Genomic DNA, 12,261 nt, shown 5'->3' on the forward strand with positions numbered 1-12,261 from the left:
GAAACCTTTTGGTGAGCAAGGGCATGAAGCGCTCCACTGGTCACCAACTGCACTAGGCAGTTGTTGGTGAAGGACCATATTTCTTTACTGTTGGTATCATTGCACTTTGATGGGTAGTGAATAGCATTTTAGACCTCCAACATAAGGGTAGAATAATGATGATTGTAGACTTGTGAGTGAACCAACATAGATCTTCACAATGGTGAAGAAAAACTTTAGCTGAAAGGAATATGCATCTCGGTTGGATTCAAGCTGAAAATAGATAGAAGAGGCCATTATTTTGCTTAGATCAGGGTTCTAAAGTACATTAAAAGTTAACATTAAATAAGAAAGTGTTTGTGGTGGTCACTCAAAGAAGAAAATACGCAAAATCTTATACAAGAGAAAAGTAAAAAATATGTCTCAATGCGAAAAACGTACTACAAGTGGGGCTCAAGATTTAAATATCGCTAGATGACTCATATGGTGTGAATTATATGGGCTTTGTACTTGAGCTTATAGCACCTATATATGGCTATATGTTAGACTTGCCAAAAAAATAAGGACAAAAATCAATGATGATCCACTGAGATGCATTTGATGATGGTTTCACATTTATCATTTATGGGAGAGAGTTAGGTATTTTACCAGTTTTCTCTCTCCCTATTTTATTTTAAAAAGATCTTTAAGAGAAACCCCTTTTGTTACACCTCACACATGCCCCTCTCTCTCTTTCTCTCTCTCTTTTTCACCTAACACACACCCCTCAATCATCTCTCTTACTCTATGTTTTAAAAGAAAATCCTCTTACCCATGTTTTGGGAAAACCCATCATTTACACCCTTTGAGAAAACCCATCTCTTCGCCCGTTTGTAATTCTCACACCGTACTCAAAGGAAAAGAAGAGAGAGAAAGACACATGAGTAGAAGAAGGGTTCTCTTTCAACTGATGAAGGTAAGAGACCCCATCTATTATTGTTATGTGCCTAATGGGGTTCAATCTAATGTATGTGTGCTAGATTGGGACAGTCTACTATGCGATAGGTTAAAAGGTTTGATTTAAAACATTTCATCAGTTCTGGAGCTTTTGGCGTATCAGTCAAGTACCTAACATTTGGCATCAGAGTCATACACCACGTCAGGGGTACGAGTCACGGAAAGGACTACCTAGGAGAGAGTTATCTAGAGTAAAGTGAAAATCGTTAAGAAATGACTACCTCCTATGGAACAGAGTGGAGCCCCTTGGAAAGGGCTATCTATCGCCAGAATGAGAGTTGCCTAGAGTGAGAGCCGGCCTAGTATGGAATAGATTCAAAGACTTAATTTAACGCATTCCATTAGTTCTAGAGCTTTTGACGTATCGATCAAATACCTAATACTCATTCTCTTCAACCCAGTGAAATCCTCCTTCACAACGTAAGGGGAATGAAGAAAAAGAAGAGGATAGGAGAGAGAAAATGCCTTCTTTCAACTGATGAAAGTTGGGTCCCTCTCTCCCTCTCACCCATTCTCCTAAATACAACCGAAGCAATACCAAAACTCTCAAACAACACTTAAAACATAACTGAAAAATCTGAGATTTCCTTTGGTACCATAACTGTGCCTATGGTGCCAATGCAACCAAAATAATGCTTGAATTGGGCTCTACGCCTCTAAGCCAAAACGGTCTTCTTGAGCTAAACGGAAACGAAGGACAAGTATTTTCACCCCCCCTTCTGTTAATTCGAGATGTAGTACATCATCAGTGGTCCTACAACACAGATCCTCTATGGCGCAGTTGCCGATAGCGATCTGTGCGGTGCAGACTGGGCTGCACGCGCAATAACCGCCTTATCCCCGTTCGGGCAAGGCGTTTGGGCAGGGGTAAGACGGTTTTTGCACTCACGGCTCAGACTGTGCTGCTCAGGCCGCTATGGGCAGCGCACCGTAAAGGATCTGGATCCGTGGTTCTAAGGTCCGCTTTTTAGTTTTTACTACATGAAAGCGGTCCACCGTTAATAATATTATGGCAGTGATCCACCGTTAAATAAGAGTTGTAATCAATTCAAAATATAATGGAAAATCATCTTAGCGTGGAGGCGTGGACGTAAGAGAACTCATGCTGTTTCTCGCATCTATTATTCTATGCTTCACTCGTTCCATAACATACTCTATAAAAGGGGAGCCAAGGAGGAAGCTTGGCAACTCATAAGATGATCTCAACAATGGCATTTCTAGGCTCTCCTCTTCACTTTCTTCTTATTAATGTCTTCCTACTCCTTTTTTTCAACTACTTCTCTCTTTCCATGAATGCATTACCATTCGATGATGTCAATTCCATCAACCGGCATGATTTCCCATCGGATTTTTATTTCGGTTCCGCATCATCTGCTTACCAAGTACTACTTCTTATCATTTCCGGCCATGTTCGTTAATAATGTTCTTATTAGATATCTACTAATTAATTTTCTCTTCTAATAAACATGTTTGTGTGTGTGTGTGTGTGTGTGTTTCATTTCAGTATGAAGGTGCATGGAATGTAGATGGTAGAGGCCCAAGCATCTGGGACACTTTAACTCGTGATCATCCAGGTCTCTCTTTCCCTCAAAGAGGATAAGCAAAAGAATCTACCACATGAAAGCTCTTCTCTACCTAAAGTTAGGGAAACCAGCCTAGCTAAGTCAAAATGCCTTATCTTACCACTTGGCTGGATCTCTTTTAAGTAGACCATCCATGCAAAAGATTGGCTGAATTTCCTTCCATGTATGGGCGGGAGAGGACGGGAATGGGTATTGAGAGGTATTTTAGAACATACTAAAACCCTAGGAGGGGTTTGTGAACCATAGGATGGTGGGTGAAGCATCCTCTATGGGTGGAGGAAAACTTTGTTTCGAAATATATATTAACCATTTATTTAGGTTTATAAATTTTTACCTTAAACCATTTTCTATAAATTTTTACCATTCAATTTATAAACTTTTTCCTTCATGGAATTGTGTGGTGATTTATATGAACAGATGCCATAGCAGATCAATCGAATGCAGATATTACCGTAGATTTCTATCGCCGCTATCCGGTATTGTAACACTGGATCTTATTTTGTTAATGTCGCTTTTATGGTTTTGAATTTTAAACCATGAACAGTACTATTGTGTGTATTAGACATTATATATATATATATATATATGTATTTATGGATGGGGTGTGTCCAACGTTAATAGGAGGATGTCCCCATGATGAAGGATATGGGGATGACGGCTTTCAGGTTCTCAATCTCGTGGTCTAGAATATTACCAAGTAAGTGAGATGATCATTTGATATTTTAAAGGATCAACTATTCATTCAAATTAAGATGACAAAATTATAAAAGAAGAGAAATGTTCTTTGATAAGATCAAATCATTTCTGTGTAGAACTTCACAGTTTAGAGTTATTGGGCTGGGCGGGAGTAGTACTAGAGCAGGTGACCACCACTTGGGAAGTCCTCGTGGTGGTCAGCTACAACTCAACCTTGCCCAGAAATCAGCAAAAGATGATTAATTAAACTTTTTTTATTATGTCTCCCCTCCACCGAAATACAAATATAATTTTTTTTCTTATGTGCAAAATAATCCGATATTTACTTTGCTTTCCCTTGAAATATTTTTAATTTTCAGAAGGCACACTAAGCGGGGGAATAAACCCTAAAGGCATCCAATTCTACAATGACCTTATTAATACCCTGAAGAACAATAGTCAGCTCTCTCTCTCTCTCTCTCTCTCTGTCTCTCTGTCTCTCTCTCTTTTCTCTTTGCGTTTTTTCTTATATATTGGTTGTCCATCGTCTGCAGGTCTTGAGCCTTTCGCAACTTTATTTCACTGGGATTCTCCCCAAGCCCTTGAAGATGCTTACGGGGGTTTCTTAAACTCTAGAATTGTGTAAGGAACTTGAGCCCTTTATTTGCTAGGCAGTACGGATGGGGTTTCAAACTTCGTTGATGGGTAGATCTTGAGATTCCTTGCCTATATATAAATCAAATTTCAGCACAAAAGGAGTTTTTTTTTCCCCCCTTGAAAATACAGGGACAACTTGACATACATGGGGAGTGTATTTGATTGAATTTGGGTATGAAATTTGTCTAGGTGAAAGAGCTATGCTTCCAGAGTCTATTTTTTATGATCTCATTTGTGTACATGCAGGAATGATTTTCGAGACTTTGCAGATGTGTGCTTTAAGAACTTTGGTGACCGAGTGAAGAACTGGATGACCATAAACGAGCCATATTCCTATGCAGTGTATGGATACGGTGATGGAACCTATGCGCCAGCCCGATGTTCTACTTGGTTGGGTTGCAGTGAAGGGAATTCATCGACGGAACCATATATTGTGGGCCATAATTTACTCCTTGCTCATGCAACAGCAGTTGATTTGTATAGAAGAAACTATACGGTGCGTGCTATAAAACTATTGACTAGTTACCATTGGGAGATTAGTCACACAGAGACTACTAACAAGTCTAACAATTTGAAGTTTTGAGATGGAAACTTTACAATTAGGGAGTGAATGAATGAAATTGCACTATGTGAACCTGCAGGGATCTCAAAACGGCACGATTGGATTAGCATTAAATTTTTTCTGGACGGTGCCTTACTCCTCACACTTGGAAGATATTAATGCCACCCAACGATCGGCTGATTTCAAGTTTGGCTGGTGAGTCTCCTCCGTTTATAGTTTAATGTACAATGATCTCTCTCTCTCTCTCTCTCTCTCTCTCTCTCTCTCTCTCTCTCTCTCTCTCTCTATTTAGTTTTTATTTATTTATTTTAATTTGTTCCTGTACATGAAGGTATATGGACCCAATAACCAATGGCGATTATCCAGAAATTATGAAAGAACTTGTAGGAGAACGGCTACCGAAATTTAATGCAACAGAATCAAAGATGTTAAAAGGTTCTTTTGATTTCCTGGGGTTAAATTACTATACTACCTCTTATGCTTTCAATGTTCCTCCAGCCGACCCCAACTATCTAAGCTATCAAACTGATGCTTGCGCCAATACCACCGGTAAGCACTTGAAATCCATACATCCATCCTAGCATGGAACCCTAATATTAATTAATTAATTAATTAATTAATGGAGTTTAATCATAAGACTTATAATTAACTCCCACTCTTGTTCAATATTCAATGTCACAGGTGTTCGAAATGGCACTGCAATTGGTACACTGGTATAAGTTTTAATTACAAACTTACTTACCCCTGTTAATGTAGTTTCCATATTTTTGTATGGAAAATGCAGTTCTAGGGAACCTTAATTTTTCTTATGTGACACAGTAATCAAATTAATAATAGTAATGTTGCATTTGATTTATGATTATTATTATTATTATTTTGTTTTTTGCAGACTGGTTCACCATGGCTCTATGCATATCCAATTGCCATGGGACAAGTTCTGAATTACATAAATGGGAAATACAACAATCCTATTATTTACATCACCGAGAATGGTAAGACTACTTGAAGATCCATCTTTTTTTTTTTTTTTCTTTCTAAAAGATCATTTATATTAAACGAACAAAGAATGAAAAAATGCAAGTTGGACTGAAGCTGATACACCAACAAAAATCAAGACAGACTCCTACCAACTACAGTAAAGCCATCATCGGGAGGGGAAAGCTCGCAACATCAACATAGGAAGTTTTAAATTTTATTTCAATATCAATTTCCAATGAAGTTAATTTTCTTAATTTTGGGTACCCATGCAGGAGTTTCCCAGGAGAATGCCCCATCATCGAAGTTCCTCAATGACAACAATAGAATTGACTACCTCAAAAGTCATCTATATTACCTTCACAAAGCCATCAGGTAGGTATCTAGAGCAATCCCCCAAATTGTCTATGTAATATCCAAAAATCTCTACTCTTTTTTTTTTTTTTTTTGGTGGGGGGGAGGGGGGAGAGGGACAGAAAATTCTTTCCACCCAAAAGACCTATTTGAGTTGTTTTTACTTATGGGTCAGATATGGTTGTTAAGACTTCTCCCTAAGTAGTTTTTCATGATGCATGTCTCTCAACATTTATTAGATCCCCTAAAAAAATATGTTTTGTTAGTTGTGGAAACTAGGATGTGGCATTCTCAATCTAGCGAAAGCATGGCTTAGTTTATAAGGGACTATAGTTGGGTTGGCCTAGCTAGCCTAGTTATTAAATGGGCCTAGCCCAAAGCCAAGCCACCACTCCACAAAAAATATTTTTAGCATCATGACACTCAATTGTTAGCGCGAAAGAAGACAATGCTAGCATAGTTGGTTGGTGCCTTGGCAGTAGAGTGCAGGTTCCCAATAGAAACCAAAAAAAAAATAGGTACCTACCCATGAGAGAGAGGCATGGTGGTTCAACAATAGGGAGAAGGAGGTTGGAGAAGAGAGAGAGACTACTAGCTCTGATACCATGTAAAGTTCTAAGAGTATATGATTTTGAATTAATTACTCACACTTACAATAATGACAAGATTGGGATAGGTGGTTATACAATTTAAATTTAAAAAAATGGTTACACAAGAAGGATAAGATATGACACGATCATATGGTATTTGAATTTGTAATCGAATTCCTTAACATAGGGGAACGGTTGTTTGAGACTACAACATTTTCTATACTCTCACACAATTAAGGATATCAATGGATAGTCGAAAATTCATAGTTGATTTGTATTCATATCCGTTTGGAGGAATCTGTATTCGAAAAAATAATATCCAAAAACTAATCCAAGTTCTGAAACTATTCTACCTAATCTGATTATAAGAATATGAAAAAATAATAATTCTATAAATAATATTTTATAATATTAAAATGGCATTATCAGTTCATGACATGTTATTAAACAAAAAATTATCTGAAAGAAAAAAGATTCATGAGGACATCTATGTAATTTCAAATATGACTCTTCACATCATCTACATTTTTCTTTTGAAATAGTCAGAATGTATTGACTTGTTGATTAAAGCATTCCTTGACGCAATAATTAATTATTATTAAGATTATCCAAAATTTAATCCTCTTTATTTGGTTGTTTGACAGGAATGGAGTGAATGTGAAAGGATACTTCGTATGGTCTTTGCTTGACAACTTTGAGTGGAACTATGGTTACACAACCCCATTTGGAGTTTACTACGTGGATTTTGATTCAAGATTGGTTAGCCCACCGCGGTTCCCAAAGGAATCAGCTAAGTGGTTGAAAGGCTTCCTAAGAAATGTAGGGGATATTAAGCTTCCTGTGTCTTCTATGTTGGAAATAGAGCAGAGGGAGCAGAGGGGTCGTTTGGTCATTTCGTTTCTCCCTCTATTCTAATATTATGTATGAGTGAGTGTTGGGGTCTTTTGGTTGTTTCGTTTTGTTTGGAATTTACTCCCGTCTCTCTTTATCTGCAGATTGTGTGTGGGTGTGAATTGACTGTTTTGTTATGATATTGACGTTGAAAAATACGTCTTAATAAATAATAAAAAATATGCTTCATCAATTGCAATTGTTTTAGGTAATTGAATTAGTTTTACGAGTCTAAAAGAATAGAAGAAAAGAAAAGAAGATAGAAACTTCAAAGACAGAGAAGAAGAATGCAACGAAAATCAAAATATGTTATTAAGAAGGAATTAAAAAAAAAATAGAAGTAAAAGATGCGAATATATAGGGATTGAAACCCCCTGGACTCGGTAGCCGACTCGATCTTTTTGTCATCTTCCCCATTTTTAAATCCCACATCTTCGTTTCTTCGGAGAGACTGAAGAAACCCTGCACGTACGTTGTAAAGATTTTCGTAATCATCATCTTCTGAAATAAATTAAACCAGTCTACTGACTAATCCTTTATACTAGCATGCATAGTAGACTTACTGAAATAAATTAAACCAGTCTACGTTGCTATGTTGGAAAGCACATAAAGCATGTGAAAGCATATAAACTAATATATATAAACATGATACAAATGAAATATATGAAAAAGAAAATTATATACATGAGAGAGATAGAATTTTGCCAAGATGCCTATATACCCTTACCAGGGATCTGGTCATATGTAATTGACACAATAGAAGGATGGATGGGCGAGATACCATTCTAGCACAAACGAACCTTGAACCCACAAGGAAGAAGATAAGGACAAAAAATGACAGATTTCAATAGATTTCAAGATAACCCTTTACAAACCCCAAAGAGACCTTAGATAATAGGTCAAGATACATTTTCAACTAATAAAAGTGGGTCAAAATTCAAAATTCAAAAATTGCACCAAATTTTTGAAGCATCAGACGGTCTTGAAAACGAAGGGTTTTTTGGGTGGATACCTTTGTTGAATCAGGTTACTCTCATAATTTGTTGATCTCTACACGCCATTTCAAAAAGATATTATAGTAGCGAATCGAATGAGAAATGACATCAGTAATGTAGGCAGCTTGGTTGCAATCACATCAGAATCCCAACTCTCAGATGTATTTTAGGTATTTTTCTATTTTTCAAGATTTTTTAAGACTCTTTCTTAGGGTTTTTTAGAACTATCGATAGATTTCAGGGTTCTCCAAAGCTTTGGGATTTTAATTGGTTAGAGGTGTGTTTTGAACTGTTAACTAATGCCTTATTTATAGCCTTTAAAGAGGGGTATTTTTTTTGTAATTTACCAAAGGTGGCACCACCAAGGGGCTCTGGCGGCAACACTAGGACTCCTTGGTGGTGTCACCAAGGGTCTTGCTACATGGCAAGCCCAGTTGGCTAGAAAACTTTGATTTGCTGAGTTTTGTTGCTTTATTGGCTGATTTTTAGGCGGTGATTTCGAGAGATCTCATTATCGGAATTTATGATCCATATAGCTTTAGAAATGTATTTTCATGTAATATCCAATGATGTGAAGATCGATAAAAAATTTTATTAGGAACACAATAAAAAATATAGCCCAAAGAAGGGGACGCAAAAATAGTAATTTTGATGAGATGATGGCAAAACAATGTCATTTGCAATCAAAAAGGTATCATACGATTCAGGCTAAATATGATAAAACAGACATATCAAAAAGGTATCATACGATTCAGATAAGATTTAGGTAATCAACTCATTCTAGTAAAAAACGGTCATTTTCCACTGTACAACCTCTAAGAGCAGCGCCAAGCTCAATTTATCTAGAGGGTCCTCTAGAGTGACAAAATTCAGTGTCTATATAATTTTCATTTGATTTTATTTAAACCATCGGAGTAATTGCAAAATGAACACCAAAGGATTAGTTTTGCTCTAATTTGTGATACAAAATTTTCAAGCTTTTTTGGTTTAGTTTGGATTTATTATGGTGTTTTCTTGTGGTTTCTAGGTAATTTACAATTTTTTATGACGGTTATTTTTTAGTATATTTCCATTATTTGAACAATTTATTTTATCAATAAAAAATATCTTCTAATAGGCTAGGCCATTATAGATGGCCACGCATTGAGGAATCTATGCAGTAGCAATTTTTTTTTTCCTTCAAATCATTTGGGTTGATCTACATTCCTTTGAGGTCCGTTTTTTTGTGTGGTTGTGTAGAAAAGTTCTTTCTATAGGACGTTGCTTTATCTTGAATATTGATTTCAACCAATCATAAAAAGTCAATTTTAATCTCTTTTTTCTTACCATAAAAAGAATAAAAAATTAATCTCTTTTTAGCTTAAAATCTTAATAAAATGTATTTTGTACGGAAAATAAATACTCACATTTTTTGTTTACACAACCGTTGTATTAAACTCAAACAGTATCATTGCTGTACACATTTTATTATGCCGAATTTTCAAAAAGTATAATTATCGTCTGATTCGTTTAATTGACGTACGTATCTGTACCCATTTTACTGGCGTTCCCGAACTTACTAAGGTTCTAATCCTATGTTGAATATGCAACATGGTTAGGTAACTCTTTTATTTTATTTTATAAATATTCATGATCTAATAAAATATCAAATAAATAGAAGATCAATTTTCATCGAGTGGACTGGGTTCCTATGAACTTCTTCGGACCGTAACTTGACAAGTTCTCGATCTCATGGTCAAAATTTTCCTTGGAGTAATTTGGAATCAATTTTTTTGTGGATCCTTAATTGACCTTAATTTAGGTGGTGACTTAATGTCTTTAGAAAAACCCCTAAAATCTTTGTAGAAGAATGACCGAATTTATTGGTAGCCACTTAACGTCTTTAGAAGCTCCCTTTCCTTCATAGAGTGTAACAACGAATTTTGCCACCACGAAGATGCTATCGGTAGTGATGGAATAATTACCATTCTGCCCACATGAAATAAGAAATCTCATCTATATTGATGTCTCTACACTTGCTCTCATTGACCCCCGCATTGGTGCAAGAGTTACATTATTAGGCAATGATGTGGGACGTACCCAGTGCACGAGGCTCCCGCCACTATGGGGTATGGGGAGAGTCATAATATACACAACTTCATCCTTGGTTTTCGCAGAGAGGCTGTTTCCAGACTCGAACCCATGACCACTTGGTCACAATGAGCAACCTTATTTTGCACTCGAACCGTGAGCATTGGCAGCGATCTCTTGCCCCAAAAAAATAAATATTTTGGACCGAATCAAGTTGGATCAAAACAGGTTGACCCAACCCAGACTAATTCGGACCAAGCCAAGCCATCCTAACACCTAGCCTACATCATCCCTACCCCACTTACCACTTACCACTTACCACTTCATCTCGTCTTCCCTACACAACTCCTACACCACTTGCCACCTCACCCTTTCCCATTTACAAAATGAGAAGCCTTCTCTTATTATATTCTTTTCCAAAAGTCTTTATCCCCTTCCCTATCTCTGTTTTAGCCTTATAGACCTCTAGACCCCTCTCCTATTCCACTGTCTCGGTTCCTTTCTGCATTATCCCACCGAGACCTCCTTCCCTCACTTTTGCCAGTAGGCCACTTTTAAAAAGTAAGAACCCACGCTCTCGTGCGGTCCTGCCACCGCTATTTCACATTTTTGTTTTTTTTGGTGAAATCCTCTTTCACATATCATACACGCCACTCACCTCACTCTTGACACTCTCCACACACATTACACACCCCTGAGACACATCTCTCCCCATTTTATTTTCAAAAGATCTGTTCTCTCTCTCTCTCTCTCTCTCTCTCTCTCTCTCTCTCTCTCCCAAACACACACCCCTCAATCAAGTTGTTGACTTTCTAGGTAACCACACCGCAAAATCCGGAAGATCCCAATTTTGGAGGAGGTTTCCTGACTATGTGAAAGATGTTGCTGATCATGAGGTTATTGAAAACCTAGATACCATTTTGGATAGTCTATGGGAAGAACTCTGTCCTAATTATGGAGTTTCTTGGTACAGGATAATGGATATTTGTATATCATTTATGGTTGGGTTGGAATTTCTGCTGATCACTATGCTGAAGGTGGATCCCCAATCTGATCTTGGGTTCCTTTATCCTGTTGATGGATATGGAGAAGGTTGAGTGGGGGATTTCCAATGTATTTAATCCTGTACAAGTACACCTGGACATTAATCTTGTACCTGTTTTTTTTTAATATACTCATTGTCTGACCTTATAGCAATAAATTAATAAATAAATAAATAAAAGAACATTAATTTATGTATAATTTGAATGCCACAAAATATTATTGCAGAATGTTTTGAGAGAGATTCATTAATGAAGTGTTCTTACGAGAGATTGAAAAATGCCGAACTCCAAATATTTTATTTAAGGAGTGTTTTAAGACTTTATAGGTGTATTTAGAATCACTACAAGAAATTGGTGCAATGGCGGCACTTTGGGTTGAGTTATTGCGGCATATTTTACAAATGTCGTCATATGTGAAGATATACCGACATTTTATTAAAAATGCCGTCATATATAAAGGTATAACGGCGTATGGGTTTAAACGCCGTCATATATGCATATATAACGGCATTTATCACAATCGCCGTTAAATAAACTAGTTTCCACGGCGGTTTTTTAAACAAACGCCACTGTAGTTTACTATTTAATAATGGTTTAATATTTTTTGTAATAGCGTTTTCAAAGAAATGCCGTTGTATGTCACAATACAACGACGTTTATAGATAAACGCCGTATAAAGTAATAGTTTGCAGCGATAAAAAACCCCAAAATCTTTTCACTTCCCCGTGCTTCCCATCTCCATCTCAAAAACATTTTCGTTTCCCCCGCTCTTTCCATCTCTCTCTCAAAGTTCTCTCAAATCTTTTTCCCCTCAACCGTCAAACTTCTCTGAAATCCCTTTCAAACGACAGAGCAACGGTGAATCGGCGACACCAATTCTCGCAAGTCCCA

General features: G+C 36.9%; 1 protein-coding gene across 1 annotated transcript; it reads left to right on the top strand.

The window, feature by feature from the left end:
• Positions 1-3,179: 3,179 nt before the first annotated feature.
• On the top strand, positions 3,180-7,402 carry LOC122643214 (beta-glucosidase 12-like). Its single transcript, XM_043836861.1, has 11 exons — positions 3,180-3,255; positions 3,614-3,691; positions 3,788-3,875; positions 4,137-4,386; positions 4,532-4,647; positions 4,784-5,001; positions 5,134-5,165; positions 5,342-5,444; positions 5,703-5,802; positions 7,016-7,259; positions 7,367-7,402. The coding sequence occupies exons 1-11, from the start codon at positions 3,192-3,194 to the stop codon at positions 7,400-7,402; spliced, it is 1,329 nt and encodes a 442-aa protein (XP_043692796.1). The 5' UTR covers positions 3,180-3,191.
• Positions 7,403-12,261: the final 4,859 nt, after the last annotated feature.

The sequence above is a fragment of the Telopea speciosissima genome, chromosome 10 (genome assembly GCF_018873765.1).
Source record: "Telopea speciosissima isolate NSW1024214 ecotype Mountain lineage chromosome 10, Tspe_v1, whole genome shotgun sequence".
NCBI lineage: Eukaryota > Viridiplantae > Streptophyta > Magnoliopsida > Proteales > Proteaceae > Telopea > Telopea speciosissima.